The sequence below is a fragment of the Bombyx mandarina genome, chromosome 09, assembly GCF_030267445.1.
Source record: "Bombyx mandarina strain Sakado chromosome 09, ASM3026744v2".
NCBI classification, from domain to species: domain Eukaryota; kingdom Metazoa; phylum Arthropoda; class Insecta; order Lepidoptera; family Bombycidae; genus Bombyx; species Bombyx mandarina.
Window position 1 is genome coordinate 4,051,708 of NC_143216.1, and position 18,663 is coordinate 4,070,370.

Genomic DNA, 18,663 nt, shown 5'->3' on the forward strand with positions numbered 1-18,663 from the left:
TTAAATTGCTTCATAGTCATCACATCTGAAATTTAAATTGTAAATAAAGTATTTAACATTTTGTATGTCGTCATTCTATCTAATTCTACTACAGATCCATTCATCATTATCCTGCCCTTCTCCCAGTTACCTGGGGTCGGCGCAACATGTTTTCTCCTTCCATACTCTTCTATCATATACCATTTCTTCGCTCACTCCCCTCTTACCCATATCGTCTTTCACGCAATTCATCCATTTCTTCTTAGGTCTACCTCTTCCTCTATATCCTTCCACATTCATAGTTAACATTTTCTTACCAACCTCATTTTCATTTCGTCTCCTCACATGTCTATACCATCCCAAGCGTGCACTTCTCAGCTTCTCTGTCACAGGTGCCACTTTCAGACTTCTTCAAACATATTAATTTCGTATTCTATCCATTCTCGTTACTCCACACATCTATCGCAACATTCGCATCTCTTCTGCATGCAATCGTCTTTTATTATAACACAATTTTATTTAATACTCGTTGCTGCGACAATAAGACGATAAATTGGATTCCAATAGCACAATTTACTTACTCGACCATTGTTTTTTTATAAATGTTGACGCTGCTAACTTTGATGATGTCGCAGAATGAGCTCACATCCGAATACTTCTGTAATATTATGTAAATGTTCTTGAAACTGAGCCACCCTTTCTTAACGGCGTGTTCTAATGCGAAATTCGTTCTTCTTTCCATTTCAATTGACCAGTTTGTATGGGGTGTATCTGAAAAAAAAAAGATGTTTGTATGTGCAAGTCACACACGGTCGAAGTGAAACTTCTATAATATAAAAATAATCGCAAGGTTCAACCACTCCGCACTGCAATGGAGCAGACGCACCCTGGGGGAACCGCCTGCATGATCACGGTATCCCGACGCCTGGTTGCTAATAAGATGGCGCGTAACCGAAAAACGTTACATACGTTTTTTCCTCCCTATGTCGATAAAGAAGTTTCACTTCAAAAATATAAAAAAAATCGCATTATCTGACTTGAATAATTTTAATCTTCACCGATCATTATAGGACATTTATATTTCTGAGTATATTTGATCTAAAGTGAGTGAGCTGATATAAATATTAATGATAATGAGTGGTACTGTACACAATATTACAGTGTGCTTAGTGCGAGTTTATTAGCTTCTTGGAATTTGTATGGAGTTGGAATAGATTCCATTCGTTTGCCGCTAGGGGCGTTGTTTCAACTCCATACAAATTTGAGTTAACTTTCACGCGATCGAGAAGTTAAAAAACTCGTACTAAGCACACAGATAATATGTGTAATTTTAATTGTGAGGTAGTATGTTGAATATGTTATAATCATGGTGAATACTGAAAATTTTTTCATTTACGCGGCGAAACAATATTTTAATCTGTGGAATAGTGATGGCATCAGGACAAGAAACAAAAATTACAATAAAACCTTACAATCAAAATTATTTTTTGCACTAATAAACATAATGTTCAAATGTTGACGAATGACAACGGTAAAGTTGTTGATACCATGGAAATTGTCTTAATGCCATTATATTATTTACAAAGTTTCGAATACTATAGTTTTCGTGGCCACGAACATGGACAATAATAAACACAGTTAAAAGTTGCAAAAACTGAAGAAAACACTAGTAAAAATCATTCAATATAAATAAAATATTCCGGTACTATCGCCATCATTTTCCTGAAAGCACGAATAAATTAGATTTGCAGAAAAGGACAAATCAGTCGACAGTGAAATTTGTATCAGAAAAGTAAATATTTTCACTGAACTGATAGGATATGTACATTCCATTACTCTAATAATATTGATTTGTAAATATTATGAAGATAAATTCCTGAATGTTTTTATTCATCTTGTATTATTGATTCATAATCTGCAGATATCACTACATAGTATAAAACAAAGTCGCTTTCTCTGTCCCTATATCTGTCTGTATGCTTAAATCTTTAAAACTACGCAACAGATTTTGATGCGGTTTTTTTTAATAGATAGAGTGAATAAAGAGGGTTTATATGTATAGTAACATCCATTAAATAGTGGAGAAATCAATAATAAATTACAGTTTCCGAAGCGAAGCGAGGGCGGGTCGCTGGTATAAGTATAATTTTATCTAAGATTTTGGTGGATTGAAGAGGATTTTTCAGATTCAAGTATAATAATTTCGGATTAACACGGAACAAGACAACTAAGATAATTGATGATATTCATATTTCTTTGTATTTTGAAGGAACTAAATCTGTCTAAGCCTGTCTGTGATAAGCAGTTTTTATTTTTACTATTCAAATTGTTATTTTTTTGTCGTGATTCTTTTATATTCATAATTAAATAAATAAATGAAGCATGTACCGCGAGAGCCATATAGTTTCTTTTTTAATTATATATTTTTTTTAACACAACTGAAAGCATTATCAAGACGAATTTGGGTTATTTTATAAAATTAAAAGAAATCGTTTAAAAATTTATAATCCATTTTTACCATTATACATAAGTGAGACCACACAGCGATAGGTGGACAATAAGCGTATTGTACTCGTTCTATTACTGACAGTGATAACGACACAGTTAGGTCGTATCCAAAGCAGAGACTTGGCCGTCCTTCCAGAGACCGTCGGCAATATTATAGCACCGGCGTTGGTGTGATTAGCTAGAGCGACACAGGCCAATGCGGCTGCTTCCGCTGCATTTGTTGGAATTTTCAACTGTCGAGAAAAATTTATTGTCTGTTTGATAATTTTTACTGGTGGTAGGACCTCTTGTGAGTCCGCGCGGGTAGGGACCACCGCCCTGCCTATTTCTGCCGTGAAGCAGTAATGCGTTTCGGTTTGAAGGGTGGGGCAGCCGCTGTAACTATACTGAGATCTTAGAACGTATATCTCAAGGTGGGTGGCGCATTTACATTGTAGATGTCCATGGGCTCCAGTAACCACTTAACACCAGGTGGGCTGTCCACCCATCTAAGCAATAAAAAAATTAAAATATTATTTTTAACTCACTCTGCTTTCATCAGCTTAGTGAATTCGTTGGTTTAAAACTAAATAAATATAAAATCGAGTGTGTAAAAATAAAATATTTTATTGTAAAAAAAGCGGGGGGTGGTTTTTAAGATATTATTGAAATACTAATTCTTCTACTCATATCTGTCAGAAAAATATTTATAACTAATAACACCATGCACCCTACGCTTTTTTTACAATAAAATATATATTTTTTTACACTATTACACAATATAAAATTATTAAAATTTATTTTCTATTTTTCAGTTGAATTTTATATAAAGCGTGTTGTTTAGTTTTTTTAAACTATTATTTATTTTTCATTGTTTAGCTATTTTTTTTTTTTGCAAATTGAATAATGGAATAATCTTATCAAATTAGTTAAGTGTATTGTCATCGGTCCTCGATAAATCTACAAAGTTTGAACGAAATCTGTCCGTTTAAAGTGGGTTAAAATAGCGTCTAAAGGAGTCAGTTACAAACATACAAACATACATACAAGTGAAGCTAATATAAAGCGTGTAATTATTGTCGTACTTCAAAATAAGAACCTTCAAGCGAACGAACCTCTTCCAGCATTCTCCAAAACTCACTGCGTACATTAACAAGGGGTTCCACAGAACGACAAAGATCACTCAATGAGTTAACCACATAGAGTAGGGTGTCTGCATTGTCGCATTCTCTCAGAACGAAGCCAACCACGCCGTCCAGAACAGCGTTTGTTACGTCAGATACATCATGATCGCACAGCTTACCGTTTGCGAGCGCTTGGCGAAATATCCCACCAGATATATAGAATGGTTTACCTACCTTCAAACAGGCATAAATATATATTTACAAAACAAAACGTACGTAGAACGTATTTACAAAATGTATATTTACAAAAACATTCTGCTGGAATATGTCACAAAGGAATCGAATATAAATTTAGAAGTCATTTATGTTTCAAATAATTAATTCAATCTAGTTCTTTGTAAGAATTGAATGAAATGAGCTCGAAGGAATATTTTTATTAGAATGTTTCCAAAAATTAAAATTTTCATATCATAGGTACTTCTTATATATTGTTTCAAATTTGAAATCAATTTCTTTTGAACACATATATAAATTTTATTCCTTCATCGAATTTGAGAATTGAAGGGTGAATTCTTTCGTTTTTTGTTCATTAATATAATGGAACAGTTTATTGATTTTTCCCAAAAATACTAAAGTAATCATAAAAGCAATGATTTTCATGACGACAAGATTTTAAATATTACTTATTATTACTTCTACTTAAATATAACTCGAGTCCCTCCTGCACTATTATTGTTACGAAGGAATGAACTATTTATTTCTGTTTCAAGGGCTGGATGTATCTGAAATTTCTCATGTCTGCGAAGAAACGTAATCGTCCATACATTCATGGTGTGGGTTAGGGGGATCAGTTAACCGCTTAACTACCGTATAACTTTAAGTTGGCTCAAGATAATTAAAACAATATTTACAACTTTACAGCTAGCCAGTGTCAAGATGACGCATCTGTTGTTTAAAATTCTATGTTTTTAATTGAATTAATTAATTCATAGGACCTTAAGACATTTCGCTCCTACAAATTTTTGTATTTGATTCATTTTGTAACTCAAAGCTCCAGTCAATTCATAAGCCAAATATTCCCGTGACAACATTATTCCATCTGATTCCTGAATAAGAAATTAATATATAATTTAATTATAAGTTGTTCATTTATTTGTACGCTAGGTGTTGTAACGTATTGTAGTATTCACATTGTATAGTATTTTAGCCTTCCGGCTTGAAGAGTGAGCCCGCCGTTGTAAAATAGGACTAGGACTTACAGTGGGTCGTGGCATTTACACTGCTGATGTCTATGGGCTCCGATAATTATCAACACCAGGGCGATGAGATCGTTCACTCATTTTAGTAGGCAGCGGCTTGGTTGTGTCCTTGCCATTGCTGACTCCATGGGCGACGTTAACCGCTGACCATCAGGTGGGCCGGATGCTCGTCTGCCTAAAAGGGCAATTAAAAAAGTATTAAGCAAAAAAAAAAAATTCGGGAATTTATATAGTAAATTAGCTAGTCTTTATTTTTTTTATTTATTTTTGACGTGACAACGTCTTATAATTCGATGGAGCCGGCTGCACGCACGAAAAACATGACTCATGTGGCGTTACTTCGAGGTGTATTTTCTTATGACGTTGTCACGTTCAACTATTGTTAGTAAACCGACTTTACCGACAACAGATTTATTTTATTTCTCAATATGGGTGGGCGAGCTCACAGCCCACCTGGGGTTAAGTGGTTACTGGAGCCCATATACATCTACAACGTAAATGCGCCACCCACCTTGAGATATAAGGTCTAAGATCTCAGTATAGTTTCAACGACTGCCCCGCCCTTCAAACCGAAATGCATTACTACTTCACGGCAGAAATTGGCAGGACGGTGGTACCTACACGCGCGGACTCACAAGAGTTCCTATCACCAGTAATTACGCAAATTATAATTTTGCGGGTTTCATTTTTATTACACGATGTCATTCCTTTACCGTGGAAGTCAATCGTGAACATTTGTTGAGTACGTAATTCATTACAAAAATTAGTACCCGCCTGGGATTCGAACACCGGTGCATCGCTCAACACGAATGCACCGGACGTCTTATCCCTTAGACCACGGCGACTTATAACGACGAATTTGGCAGCTGTGTGATAAATGCAATAATATTAGTACGTAGAGAATTTCGATTTGCTTGTGAGCTCTTTGATGGTGAACTCTCATAAAGCATAAAGGAAAAATTAATGAATATTTATAGGACTTTACCCGTATGAGGCCATCGATGTTCTCCAGACCTTCCCTGGTACAAATTCCAGCTATGATAATAGGTTTCTTTATTTTGCATCCAATAAACTCTTTTATTTTCTTGATAGAATCCGCGTGTCGGGAATAATTCACTATGATCATATCCACCTAGTTAATGATGTTTCGTGAAATTACATTCATGAAATAAAATCAAATGTAGATAGAAAAAAATTTAATAAAAAGAATACAATTACAATTGAAAAGCAACAGCAATTGAAAATAACGACATCAATTTGTTTAGTCCAATTAGACCTTGAATATAACTTAGCCTATTGAGGTTTTTTTAATTCCAGTATGCAAAACATCAAAGTTTTCAAGCCTCGAAGATAAAATATTGCTCATAACGCAGAGCTTGTGGTTTTTAGATACATACGACTGTTCACAACTAGTTCTCGGATATTCTCAGTGGGTCGCGTTTCCGATCTGTTGGTAGATTCTGCGAAGCACTGCTTTTGCTAGGGCCAGTGTTAGCAACACACCCGGTTTGAGCCCCGTGACCTTACCTACACGTCAAGGGGGAGCTGATATAGCTTCTCAAGGATATCAGCATAGGTAGGGAAAAAAACTAGCTCTATGTAATAAAAATGATAAGGTTAACCGAATACCTGATATTCCATAGCGAATTGTACAATACGCAAGTCCTTTTGGGTTACATACGGCTGAGTATGTTGGCCACCTCTAATACATACTTGACACAAATTTCCCAATTTCCCGCTTTTGGTTACAATGCACTTCATTGACATTTCATTAAGGACCATTTTACATTGTAATATTATTTCGTCTTGATCTATAGATATTTCCGCCTCGACATATGTGTTTCCTGAGCGCTATAACATGTCCTTCTTCAAACGAGGCTTGTGGAGAGTATTAAGCGGTAGGCAGCGGCCTGGCTCTGCCCCTGGCATTGCTGAAGTCCATGGGCGACGGTAACCACTCACCATCAGGTGGGCCGTATGCTCGTCTGCCTACAAGGGCAATAAAAAAAAAAAAAAAAAAAAACATTAACGTCTGTCGTTAAGTATGGATTGTCAACGAAAATATATTGGTTTGTGCAAGCGTTGTACTCTTCCACATCGCAAGTCAATGTAACGGTCGCACCTTCCTTTAAATGTACGTATTCTTGTTGCTGAAAATAAAATTCGCTCCATGAGAATGTAGCTTTTTTCCGAAGAAAAAGTTCACTCTCTCGACGTAAAACTATAATTTTATATTTTAACTCCAACCCTATGCAGTACGTGGTGTGTAAATTTATAAAATGGAACTTGAAATTGTGAAAATTTATTGAAAAAAGAACTTGTATGTCTATTGTTTTTTTGTAAATGTGTAGTAATGTGTTTGCTCTCATTCTGCGAAACATCGTGCCACATAGCGTCGCATCGCGAGAGCATCGGTATCGCAGGATCCGACTGACGCATGACCACGACCACTCTGTCAAGAGTGTACGAATAGGAAGGAAGGAAGAAGTAATGTGTGTTGTAATTTAAGAAAAAAAAATAATTTTTTTTTTAAATATTGTTTTGCAATAGTTAATTCAGAACGACATAGCTTTTCAAAGTGATTTTCAAATCGTCAGTGGCATTAAGACAGCGGAGACGTTATCTCAAAAAAAATCTGTGACATGCTACTCCTTTCGTCCTCTTATCAATGTCACCTGTTAATTTTTTTTTTGATTTTATGATTTTACAATATCTCTGAAACCACGTTCTTATGGTTTTAAAAAACCACATTGATAATCAATACGTGTTTTAACGCTATTCAAATCATTACTGCCTTCATGCTTTGAGTGAGAATAGTGAAGAGAAAAGTGTTTTGAGGTTATCAATATAAAGTCTTTAAAAAAACTGATATTTGAGTCGTACAAAAAATACATAAAAGTATATAAAAAGTTAAGCTAAAGTATCTATTTGAATAAAGCTAATGGTGACAACATTTGAGGACAAATAAAGGTGAAACATATTTGATTAAAAGTCTTGGAAATTAACGACTATTTCTCAATTTGAAAAATTGATTTTCTGTTATCTGCTTGCCTATTCCTCGCAATAGATTAATCAAGGAAATTAAACAACAAAAGTCAATGCCCATAACTCTAATTACAATTTCTTTTGGAACTCATTCTGGATTAGATCAAGTGGTGGTTAACAACAACCTACAACTATTCACATATTGAATTTATTGAACGCAAATTACATTTTGAAGTATCCCAGTTTTCATGATACAAGTTTTCAACTCCACAGCGGTGGCGACAGGCCAATCTGAAGTCCCATGTTTTTGTGATAGCATTTTTGCAGCTTTGTCAACTTTTGCTAGAAGTTGAATCTTATCTTCTTTAGTAATGTGCGACATTTTAAATCTGATCAAATTTATTCCGGCTTCCATTAGCTTTTGTATGTCAACTAATGTGGTATTGGGATTGGCTGTTGGAAGAGTGGGGAGAAAAAAGATAAAGATTGAAAATGTTAAAAGGACATGTCGAGAAATAACTATTAAAACATGTACTATATATTAATAGGTGTTCTCTAATTAGTGTAGATAATATATATCTGATTTTATTCACTTGATATAAATTTATTATTATCATTATGAGGTTATTGAAGTGCCACTACGCCCACATGTGAGCATACTGTCTTAAGATAAGAGGTAAAATTTTCGTTTTCTTTTCACTAGTTAGCTATACCTATTGCTAACTAGTAACCGATGCCCACGGACATCTGAAATGCTAGGGTATTATGGCCGCTTGAATTCATTTCAATATTGTTAGGTAGTGTATCTGATACAATCCAAACAGACGTCAATTCTGAGGTTCGCGGTAAAAATGAATTGAAATGGATCATACTATTCAATTTGCGGTCATCCTATCGCTCCATGCAGCAACATTTCATAGAATCTATTTTTTTTCGCCAACATACTCCAATTAAAAAAAGGCATAATTGATGAAAACGAAATAAAGAGTAACGCGAATTTCAACCTTATTCCAACTTCGTTTCAGAGCATTTGTCGTCGTCGTGGCCTAAAGGCTAAGACGTCCGATGCATTCGTGTTGAGCAATGCACCGGTGTTCGTATCTCAGGCGGGTACCACTTTTTCTAATGAAATACGTACACAACAAATGTTCACGATTGACTTCCACGGTGAAGGAATAGCATCGTGTAATAAAAATCAAACCCACAAAATTATAATTCGCGTAATTACTGGTGGTAAGACCTCTTGTGAGTCCCCGCGGGTAGGTACCACCTCCCTGCCTATTTCTGCCGTGAAGCAGTAATGCGTTTCGGTTTGAAGGGTGGGGCAGCCGTTGTAACTATACTCAGACCTTAGAATTTATATCTCAAGGTGGGTGGCGCATTTACGTTGTAGATGTCTATGGGCTCCAGTAACCACTTAACACCAGGTGGGTTGTGAGCTCGTCCACCCATCTAAGCAATAAAAAAAAAACAATTTGAAATGCAGACAAAAGTTACACGGGGTGTAAATATTTCTCATTTCAAATAAACAGCGCTAATAACTCACACCTTCACCTTTCTCGTAATCCTGCTGCCGAGAATGCGAATGCGGAATAAATTAAAATACTCACACAAAGTAACAAAAATTGGACTTCTTCGATGTTCAAAGGGGGAGCGGAATATAACTTCCATTTTGCTGAAATCAACGTCTCGAAATGAAACCGATTCCGCTGGATTTTCCATTTCCTGATAACTGTAGTTCTCTGTGTGAGCTTTTTTAAGCAAAATATCGGGTGTGGATATAGTTATGACATTTATTCTATTTATAATATTTGATCTGTCACCTATATCGTCAAGTTGACGTTCAGAAAGCCGATTAAGATTATCAAAAAGAATCAATTTTTCATCGAAAGTGACAATGCGGCTCAAAATTCCTTAGTTTCTGTTTGTTAAGCAACGCAAGGCATAACTTAAGGCGTTCGTCGCGCTGGTAATCGTTCAGTTTATACGGCACCACCTACTTATCAGGTTTTTTTACTTGGCCAATCGGACGCAAATGTACCAATATTGTTTTGACGCTGACTTTGAAAGCCGCTAACTTAACGTTACAATTAGTGTCGTCGGCTTCCACTATCACCTTTAGTTCGTCGTTGTTGACTTTAGTTTTCGGGCGATCACAGGGTTATCTTTTTAGATCAAAATTTCTATGTTGGAAGTTTTCAGACCACGTTATTTGTGGGTGGTCGTGCGTTTGTTTGTAGTGTTCCCTCCGTACACGTCATTAATATTGGGAGCCGTTTTAGTGGAATTTCTATCGTAACGTTCCGTCATATTAAGCAATTACTCGTATTTTTATCATGTCCAAGTTTATGAAAAAGATACAAATATAACGAAAAAAAGCAGTAATCAGTAAACTGAATGACTTAATTTGAAAATTACAATAAAATTTTTGTAAAATAAAATTCCTTCGAATTAAGATTTTATGGCCCACCATATATAAATTACTTTCCAAATGGCCAGTATTGCAAAACGGCAACTTCAACTTAATACGTATTATTAATTAAATATTAATTAAATCTAATGTTGAAGATAACAGTATTAGATGAAATTGTAAAATTATGTTAGAAATTAGATACTCAGTTCAGACTAAATTCAGTATATTAAAATGTACATAACAAAACAGTCTTGCACTAATCATAAAAGAAATTAATTAGGTAAACCTATTAATAAATAGAAATAAATAAACTATACCATTACAAAATAATTAAGAAATTACTAGAAAAACTTTGTAAAATACATCAAAAAATAAAACAATGAAATTACGTCGGTGGCTTTTGTACTGAACACAAATAATCTCCAAAATTAGCGACAATTGTTTTAGTGCCGTTCCGTAAGAAGGATTAGTCTTAAATCATTTGTGAAAATGATGAGCAGCGTGGTCAATGATGAGTCAAGTGAAATTTGATCCTAAAAATGAAAATAATTTTATTAAATAATATAAGTAGTAGAGATTTTGTTTTCCATAAGATATATAGTGGGATTCTTTGTTCTCTTGGTTATATGGTTACCGAAGCTTGTAAACACCACAAAGTAAATACCGCTGCTGACTCCGAGACATAAAGTATTATAGTATATATTAAATCGATAGTCCTAATCAACAAAAGGCAGAAATAGGTAGGTCCATAATAGTAGTAGTATCGATTTCGAAGGTTTTCACATTGACTTGCATCTACTTCCAAATCATTTTTGCTTGTTTGTTTTTGAGCCGAAACTTCGATGGCACTAAAGCTAATCTTCCTGGCAGTAACGTTTCAACGAATGAGTATATTTTAATTATTTAACAATAATCATGATGGGCTTTACAAACAAAAGTTACCTATGTTTCTCTGTCTCCTCAGTGACTACTTTCCACAGACTAATATTATCACAAAACGAGCTGGTTGGAGTGGACTTCTTTAAGCAAATGTAAGTACATCCGTACTTGAGGAGATCGTGTTTGATACCGAACCTCACAGCGAATTGGACCCGAGCGCTCATTTCGTCGTACCAATCAGATAAAGGCTTATCTACGAATGAGAAAATTATTTTGAGATGATTGAAAAGATATTTAATTTATATTGGGTAACAGGAGTAAAATAAGAATCCATCTTTATTCAACCATTTTTTTTACTTATGCTGATAGCCTTGAGAGGCTATTTCAGCTTCACCCTAACGTTTGTAGGTGAGCTCACGGGGCTCAAACCGGAGAGTTGCTAACACTGACCCTAGCAAGAGCAGTGCTTCGCAGAATCTACCACCGGATCGGAAACGCGACCCACTGAGAAGATCCGGCGAGAAACTCAGTGGGCTGTGTTAATTCGCTCGTCGAGCCCTTCGTCGCAAGCGATGGGTTCGACGAGGACGGTGAATCAACCATATTATTATTTATCTACATTTTTTTTAAATAGCGATCTATAACTACGTTCTACCTTTTTAACATTGTCTTTAACATTACTTTGTAGCATTTTGATGGAATAATCACGTGTCGATTTCAATGAAGTAACCGTTTTTCGGTTTTGCTCTTCATTGCCATAAACTTGACATGCAAGAATCTCATTGTGAATGGGCATATCGTCATAAGCATACATAATATTTGTTGATGATGATGTATTACAAAAAAAACTTACTGTCATATATAATAGCGACGATTCCTCTGTACAATTGGAGTTGTCTAGCTATAGCTGGATTGGTACTGACAGTTAGTATGATTGCTTGAGGAGCTACCCGGGACAGATGCACTGCCGTTCTCCCAGTTACAGTCGGTATTATAACTACTAGTGACTGAGTTTGTTGGGCCATTAAAGCACATGCTAGTATAGAAGCTTCGGCTGCGTTAACAGGTATTTTGAACTAAAAAAAGTAATTAACTCAAGAGAAAATTGCCGCTGTTGTTTAGTTTTATTAATTTTAAGTTTTAAGCTATTGCATTGTTTTTTTATAGCGGGCTTTCAGCGAAGCGACCGAATCAAGAAATTCAGTAACGAAAATAAAACTTAACACCCCTCACTCCGCTTACCATGAAGCTCACGTTCAACAGATTCACACGTTGCGCTTGAATAAGCGGCGTGACATCGCACTGCATGCGGATCATGAAAAGTCTGCCCATCTCTCTCTCGCGCGGTCTAGCTTATGAGTGTGAAGGGGACAGTTAATGTTTTGCTTTTGTTAATGTTTATAAATATAGTGTGGTCTTATTTTATTATTGTTTTAATATTAACTTATTATTGTCTAATTATAATTGCATAAGTTGATAAAAAATGCTATGCAATAGCTTTACCGCGACAGTCCCCGAGTGCCACATGTGTTTTTATTTTATTTTTATTTATTGCATAGATGGGTGGACGAGCTCACAGCCTACCTGGTGTTAAGTGGTTACCGGAGCCCATAGACATCTATAACGTAAACGCCGCAAACCACCTTGAGATATAAGTTCTAAGGTCTCAGTATAGTTTCAATTGTAATTGGAATTAGTTGAAAAATCAATTGGTGAACACGTAAACTTACGGATGTGCTAAGTATATATTTGTTCTCAGCAGTTGTCATTTGTAATGTAACCATTTCTTTTATTACTATAGAATCTAGGCTAAAAGAAAATTTAAAATGAAAAACCTTAAAATAATAAAAAAAGGAGTTTCTACCAACTTCGTTTGACAATCTCCAAAAGTCATTAGTTTTGGACAAAGGCTCAACCGCTCGACAAACCGAATCCAAAATATTAATTGTCTTGACCAAATTCGTTGGATCTTTATAATTTTTCAATACGAAACCGGCTCCTTGTAAGACGGCATTAGTGATGTCGTTTAAGTCGCAGTTTGATATAACACCTTTAAGCATTGTGTCTTCTAGTATATTCCCAGATATGAAAAAGGGTTTCCCCATCTAAAAGTTTGGAATTTCATTACCACGTATTTGTGCACAAGCACAGAGCTTAGATTTTATTGGGAAAATCAAAATTGCGGGTGGCTAATCTTTGATCGGGAGGAACGCCCAATCCATACTTGTTCCGTAATTAAAGCATCTAGTAGCTAACGGCTACAAAGCCAATACAACAATTATTGCATTTGTCATCTAAAAACGACATATTAGAGATCAAAAGGTCGGCTTAATAAAAGCGGGGTTCACAAAATGAGACTATTAAAGATGTATTCATTACAGCTTAAATAAGAGCTTAAAAATAAGAAAAATAAGAATTAAAATAAAAAAAGTACTTGGTGACACTTTGCGCTTAGTTTTAGTTGTATTGCGATCATTTGATGTTTGTTAACTATATTACTGGCGAGGAATTCTCTTGCCAATATTATTGCGTCAGATGCCTAAAACAGAAATGTATTTAAAAATAGACTAGGTTATGAAGTGATTTTTTGTACTTACTAAAATTTTTTGGTGTTACCTTGGAAGTTTTTTAACAACTCGATAAAAAGTAGTCTGGCTGGGCCCCTGGCATTGCTGTCGTCCATGAGTGACGGTAACTTACAATTAGGTGAGCCGTATGTTGGTCTGTTTACAAGGGTAATAAAGAAAAGCTTTCCGCTCTAGCTATGATAAAAGCATAGTAACATTTACATTGAATCTAAGATATTGGAAGTTGAGAACAGTGTGCTTTTTTTTTTTTTTCCACAGGAGAAAATCGCCGGATTCCCACCCGTGCGGCAGGTGGGGTATGTGGGAGTTGAACCTCACTAAAACTCCTGCCGCTCACAACCGGCGCCCTACCTCGGACCGGGCCGGAGCCCAGTCGGGGCTATTGAAACGGCGGAACAGGGTTGACGCAGAGCACATTACATCCATCCCACCGTCCCACGGACGCCGGACCGGTGGCCGCCAGCGACACGACCACCGGTTCCCTCGTTCAGCGGGCCGAGAGCCCGCTTTGATGGCGCCGCATTACACCTTCCCCCAGAGCGGTCGGGGGAACGCGGTCTACCATCACCCGGCTTCCTATTGCGGGTGAGCGTGCAAAGCACGCCACCCCACGTCTGGGTCTCTCCCCGCACAAAACGGGTGGGACCCCTAGCTCTTAGGGGGCCAGGTCACGGATACGACCCCGGTCCCGACTCCCTGCTCGGCGGCGGCGGGTTTCTGCGTAGTGAGGAGAGCTTTCCCTCACTCGCCCCGCCGCCTCCTTCTGCGAGATGGTGCACTCGCAGAAGTCGAGCATAGCCTTCCATGACTCATCGCTGCCAAGCATCGACGCCACGACGCCAGGCAGCGACAAGTCAGGTCCTATCTTTGCGACCAGGACACGGCGCTGCACCTCCCAAGCGGGGCAGACAGCGAGCGTATGCTCCGCCGTGTCCAGGTCGTGTCCACAATGGTGACACTTCGTCGTCGGCTCAGCCCCTATCCGGCGTAGGTACTTCCCAAAGCATCCGTGCCCGGTCAGCACCTGCACCAGACGAAAGGTGAGACGTCCTTCGCCACGATTCACCCAGTCATCAAAGACCGGGTAAACCGCCTCGACGGTCCGTAGCCCCCACGTAGGGTTGGCCAATCGCCTCGACCACGACTCGAGCACGGACCGCCGAGAATGGGTCTTCCGCGCCCGCAGCTCACTTTCGGGGAGACGCGCCACGCCCCGAGCACGAAGCTCGCTGCGCCACCGATAGTCGGCAGCGAGCGACTCCGCCTCCAGCTCCCATGGCGGCGTCCCCGCCAATACACACGCCGCCTCGAAGGAGACGGTGCGATATCCGCGGATGACCCTGATGGCAACGGTGCGCTGCGGCCGGCGCAGGAACCGAGCCATAGTGGCCCGGTTGCGCGGCTCAGCCCATACAGGTGCACCGTACAGGGCCATCGATCGCATCACCCTCGCGTAGAGGCGGCGCACAACCTGATCCGGTCCCCCAATATTAGGGAGCAGTCGGCTCAAAGAACCGGCCGTCCCCATCAATCGGGGGACCAGCTCCGCAAAGTGAGCACGAAAAGCCCACCGGCTGTCCAACACGAGGCCGAGGTACTTCAACTGCACCCCGACCCCTATCCGGACGCCTCCAACCACGATGTGGGAGAACAGTGTGCTTACATAATTTTGCATTATTATTACATTAGTTACATAAAATTTTCAACCTTTAAAATTTCGTCGAAATTATCCAAACCCTCTTGTTCACAAATAGTACTTATAATCAACGGATTGTATGCTTCTGACTTAAGGAATTCCCTAGTTCTTTTTACTGTTCTTGCATATCTTATAGAATTTAAGGTTACTATATCAACCTGAAAAATTAAATCCAATCCAGGGTTACTTGTTTGAAAAACTGAGGCATAAAATTATCACTGCTTGACCATTGAAATCGTTTTCGTGGCAACATACGTTTCTTCTTAATTAAAATTTTTAATGGTTTTTAAAGTTTCAATTCAATGCTAATTAAATTTTAATACTTTTAAAAATTCCAACCTTAAACTTTCTCGCAAACATTAGTAATTCCATATCTGTTTCCAATAGGGGAGGTCTCTCCAGTTTTATGCCGCGAATACATACGAACGCCTCGCTTCCCATTGTGCCCCCTCTTATGACTTTACATACTATAGTTTCAGAATCAATTAATTCAGTGCATATCAATACTATCTGCCCGAAACGTATCGAGATTTCCGTTCCGGGTGTTATTTTTTTAATCGTGTACGGATCGTCCATGTATATTCTTTTTGAATCACATTTAGTTTTATAATTTGCATTACTAGTTAATTCTATTATCATATTTTCTTTCAAAATTAAATGAGCATCATTTATTTCCTAGAAATTATCGTTATTATTTAGCAGTGATGTTATTCTAAGCTGAATCTATACAATCAATTATCTATAGATCTTATGATAATTTGGGAATTGTATTTAGCTATTTCGGAAGTACCTCGGATAATAATCCTGTTCGAATACAAGCGTTTGGTATATCAATAGATATTGCTATGGGCCACGCCGTGACGTTATACTTTTCGCAGTACGACTTCACAGCATCATCCAGCATTCCAAGCATTTTTAATTTATCTGTGGTGGTTACACGTGACATTGTGAATCTGACTATTTTCAAGCCGATTTCAATGAAGGTTTTGATGTCTATATAAGTCAGAGTGCCTTCACCTTAAAAGAGAAATGAATTTAGCTATTTAGTGCTGTAACTTTTAGAAATAGAAGTTTTCTTTTTATTTTGTAGTGGATGTATCGTCGAGTATTATTAGTCGATGTGATAGAAACAACGTTCGACATTTTTCATTAACAAACTTCATCCATGTTACTTGATATCGAATGGCAAGAAGATATTTATATGTCTGACAGAAATTTTGTTTTCATCGATCTTTTTTTTTCTCGGAGACAACAAAAAAATCAGTCAAAATACCTGTTTTTGTATACTCATCTTTTAATGATGATGTTTGTTTGGATCTCTATACGTGTTGGATTTATGAGGGAATTAAAACAGGCGCCAAGTCTTTACTGGTTGATTTTTCACCAAATTATCTGAATCCCATTCTTAGAAACAACTCCGTAAGAGAGCGCCGTAGGCTGGTAGCGCTAGCTTGTACAAATTTATGCCACTACTCGTTGGAATAACTGATTGTAGATCGTTATCCATACAGCATTCTCGGCGGACGGGCTATCCAGAGATCGTCTCAACGGTGCAACAGATATCGGGATAAATTGCTTTGTCATAGCCAGTTCAAGAAGGCCTTACGTCACTTAGTGGCTGTTGTAAATTTAAAAAAAAAACTGGCCAATTGTATGAACTCCTGACAGTAATATAAAGTTATCTTTTAAGTAGTCGTAACTTACAAAACGTAACGATGAAAGGAGTGAGCCTGTATGGTTCGTCTGATTTGCTACGTAGAATGACTTCTTTCTGATCAAATAACAAGGAGCTGGGGTCACCCTTCAACATATTAATTATCTGAAATCATAGCGCATGCAAATTTTCGGAAGGAAAAAATCAGTAGACAATAAAGCAAAACTTTTTTTGGTCATGTAACTAACCAAAATAAAAATATTGTCTTAAAAAATATATAAAAATTTCCAAAACTGAAGACGTGTAAACTAACAAAGCTTGACGTTTATCAAATAATAAGAGAAAACGAAGAAGATTGAAGTATGTATGTTTAATGTTCTTTTTAATTTTAGGTAGTTTTGTGGCTGTATGTTTTAATTAAGTGTGTTGGTTGTAACATAATACGATAAAGCACTACAGTTATATACCGTTTTTATACATAGTTATCACGTGTATTTTAAAAGTAACAATAAATTTAGTTCACAGTGTCAGCATAACTTATTAAATTATGCACCGGGAGTGCATAAGTTAATCAATTGTAATGTATTTTTTTGTTACTGATCAATAAATCAATGATTGAAAAAAAAATATGCTTAGTCTCTTTAAATCTTAAAGTGTAAACCTCTGTTAAGTACCTATACGGCAAATGTTATTATACTGCTTTTACCTACAAAATAATATGAAAAAAAATTAAAAAGCATATTTTTCGTTTTTCGTCAATAACGAGGCAATTATAATTAAAAATAGCTATGGTAGCTTTGGGTAGCTTATTCGTAAATCAACAGCTTCAGGGCTTCAGTTTTGTATCAATTATAATATGTTAGAAATTAATAACTTTTGTTAAGCAATAAACTTCACACAACCAGTTCGATTTATTTCAATTGTTAATAAAATATTAATAGAAACTGAAAAATGGTTTCACGTGACACACAAAATCGATATGATTTACGTAATTTATCCATTTTACTCTCTTCAATCTGAAAATGAAATATGTAAATTTTACGTAAATTAATAACGAATTTGCGGGTAAAATTATGTAGACGCTGCTTTATAAATTACAGAGCGGTTCTATGGAGACTAAACGACACAACAATGTAAGGGAGTGCATATAGAATCCCTTCTTTATTTCGCCTGGTCGTGTTTTATGTAATTAACACCACAGTTGAAACAATATAAATTTTATTGATATAGCGGCATAAAGTAATTACATTAAATTAGTTATTTAACACATTATAAATTATTTTTATGTTTTTCATATTTGGCGCATTCTCGCTCACGACTCGGTCGTGCGCGGACGTGCTTTCCGATCCGTGGCCCGCTTGCGAGCTGCGTCTCTGAACTCACAGCTGTGCTCGACAGTGTAGTGACCGTGAATACATCGTGCGTACAATTCAGTAGTGCGGACGTGCCGATCCGTTGGTCGCTTGCGATCTGCGTATCGAGGTCCATTTTTGTGCGCTAAAGTTTTGTAACCGCGAACCCACCCTTACCAACTGCCTTTTTCAAGGCAAATCCAATCGCTACGATCAGGCTTCCTGTGGCACTCACAGGCTAGCGATT

The 18,663-nt window shown here is 37.2% G+C and overlaps 2 protein-coding genes across 2 annotated transcripts; both read right to left on the reverse strand.

Annotated features, from left to right (window-relative positions):
- On the reverse strand, window positions 1–9,556 carry LOC114240851 (pyruvate kinase). Its single transcript, XM_089729601.1, has 10 exons — window positions 9,445–9,556; window positions 8,061–8,287; window positions 6,874–6,999; window positions 6,479–6,700; window positions 5,835–5,981; window positions 4,586–4,696; window positions 3,582–3,824; window positions 2,498–2,720; window positions 561–750; window positions 1–25 (listed from the first exon to the last, which is right to left on the reverse strand). Exons 1-10 carry the CDS (start codon window positions 9,554–9,556, stop codon window positions 1–3), a joined length of 1,626 nt encoding a protein of 541 aa, XP_089585727.1.
- A 1,629-nt stretch (window positions 9,557–11,185) lies between these two features.
- LOC149502301 (pyruvate kinase) lies at window positions 11,186–17,261 on the reverse strand. Its single transcript, XM_089729978.1, has 8 exons — window positions 17,115–17,261; window positions 16,201–16,427; window positions 15,750–16,085; window positions 15,422–15,568; window positions 13,561–13,665; window positions 12,995–13,231; window positions 11,980–12,202; window positions 11,186–11,379 (listed from the first exon to the last, which is right to left on the reverse strand). The coding sequence occupies exons 1-8, from the start codon at window positions 17,218–17,220 to the stop codon at window positions 11,186–11,188; spliced, it is 1,575 nt and encodes a 524-aa protein (XP_089586104.1). The 5' UTR covers window positions 17,221–17,261.
- Between the last annotated feature and the right edge of the window lie 1,402 nt (window positions 17,262–18,663).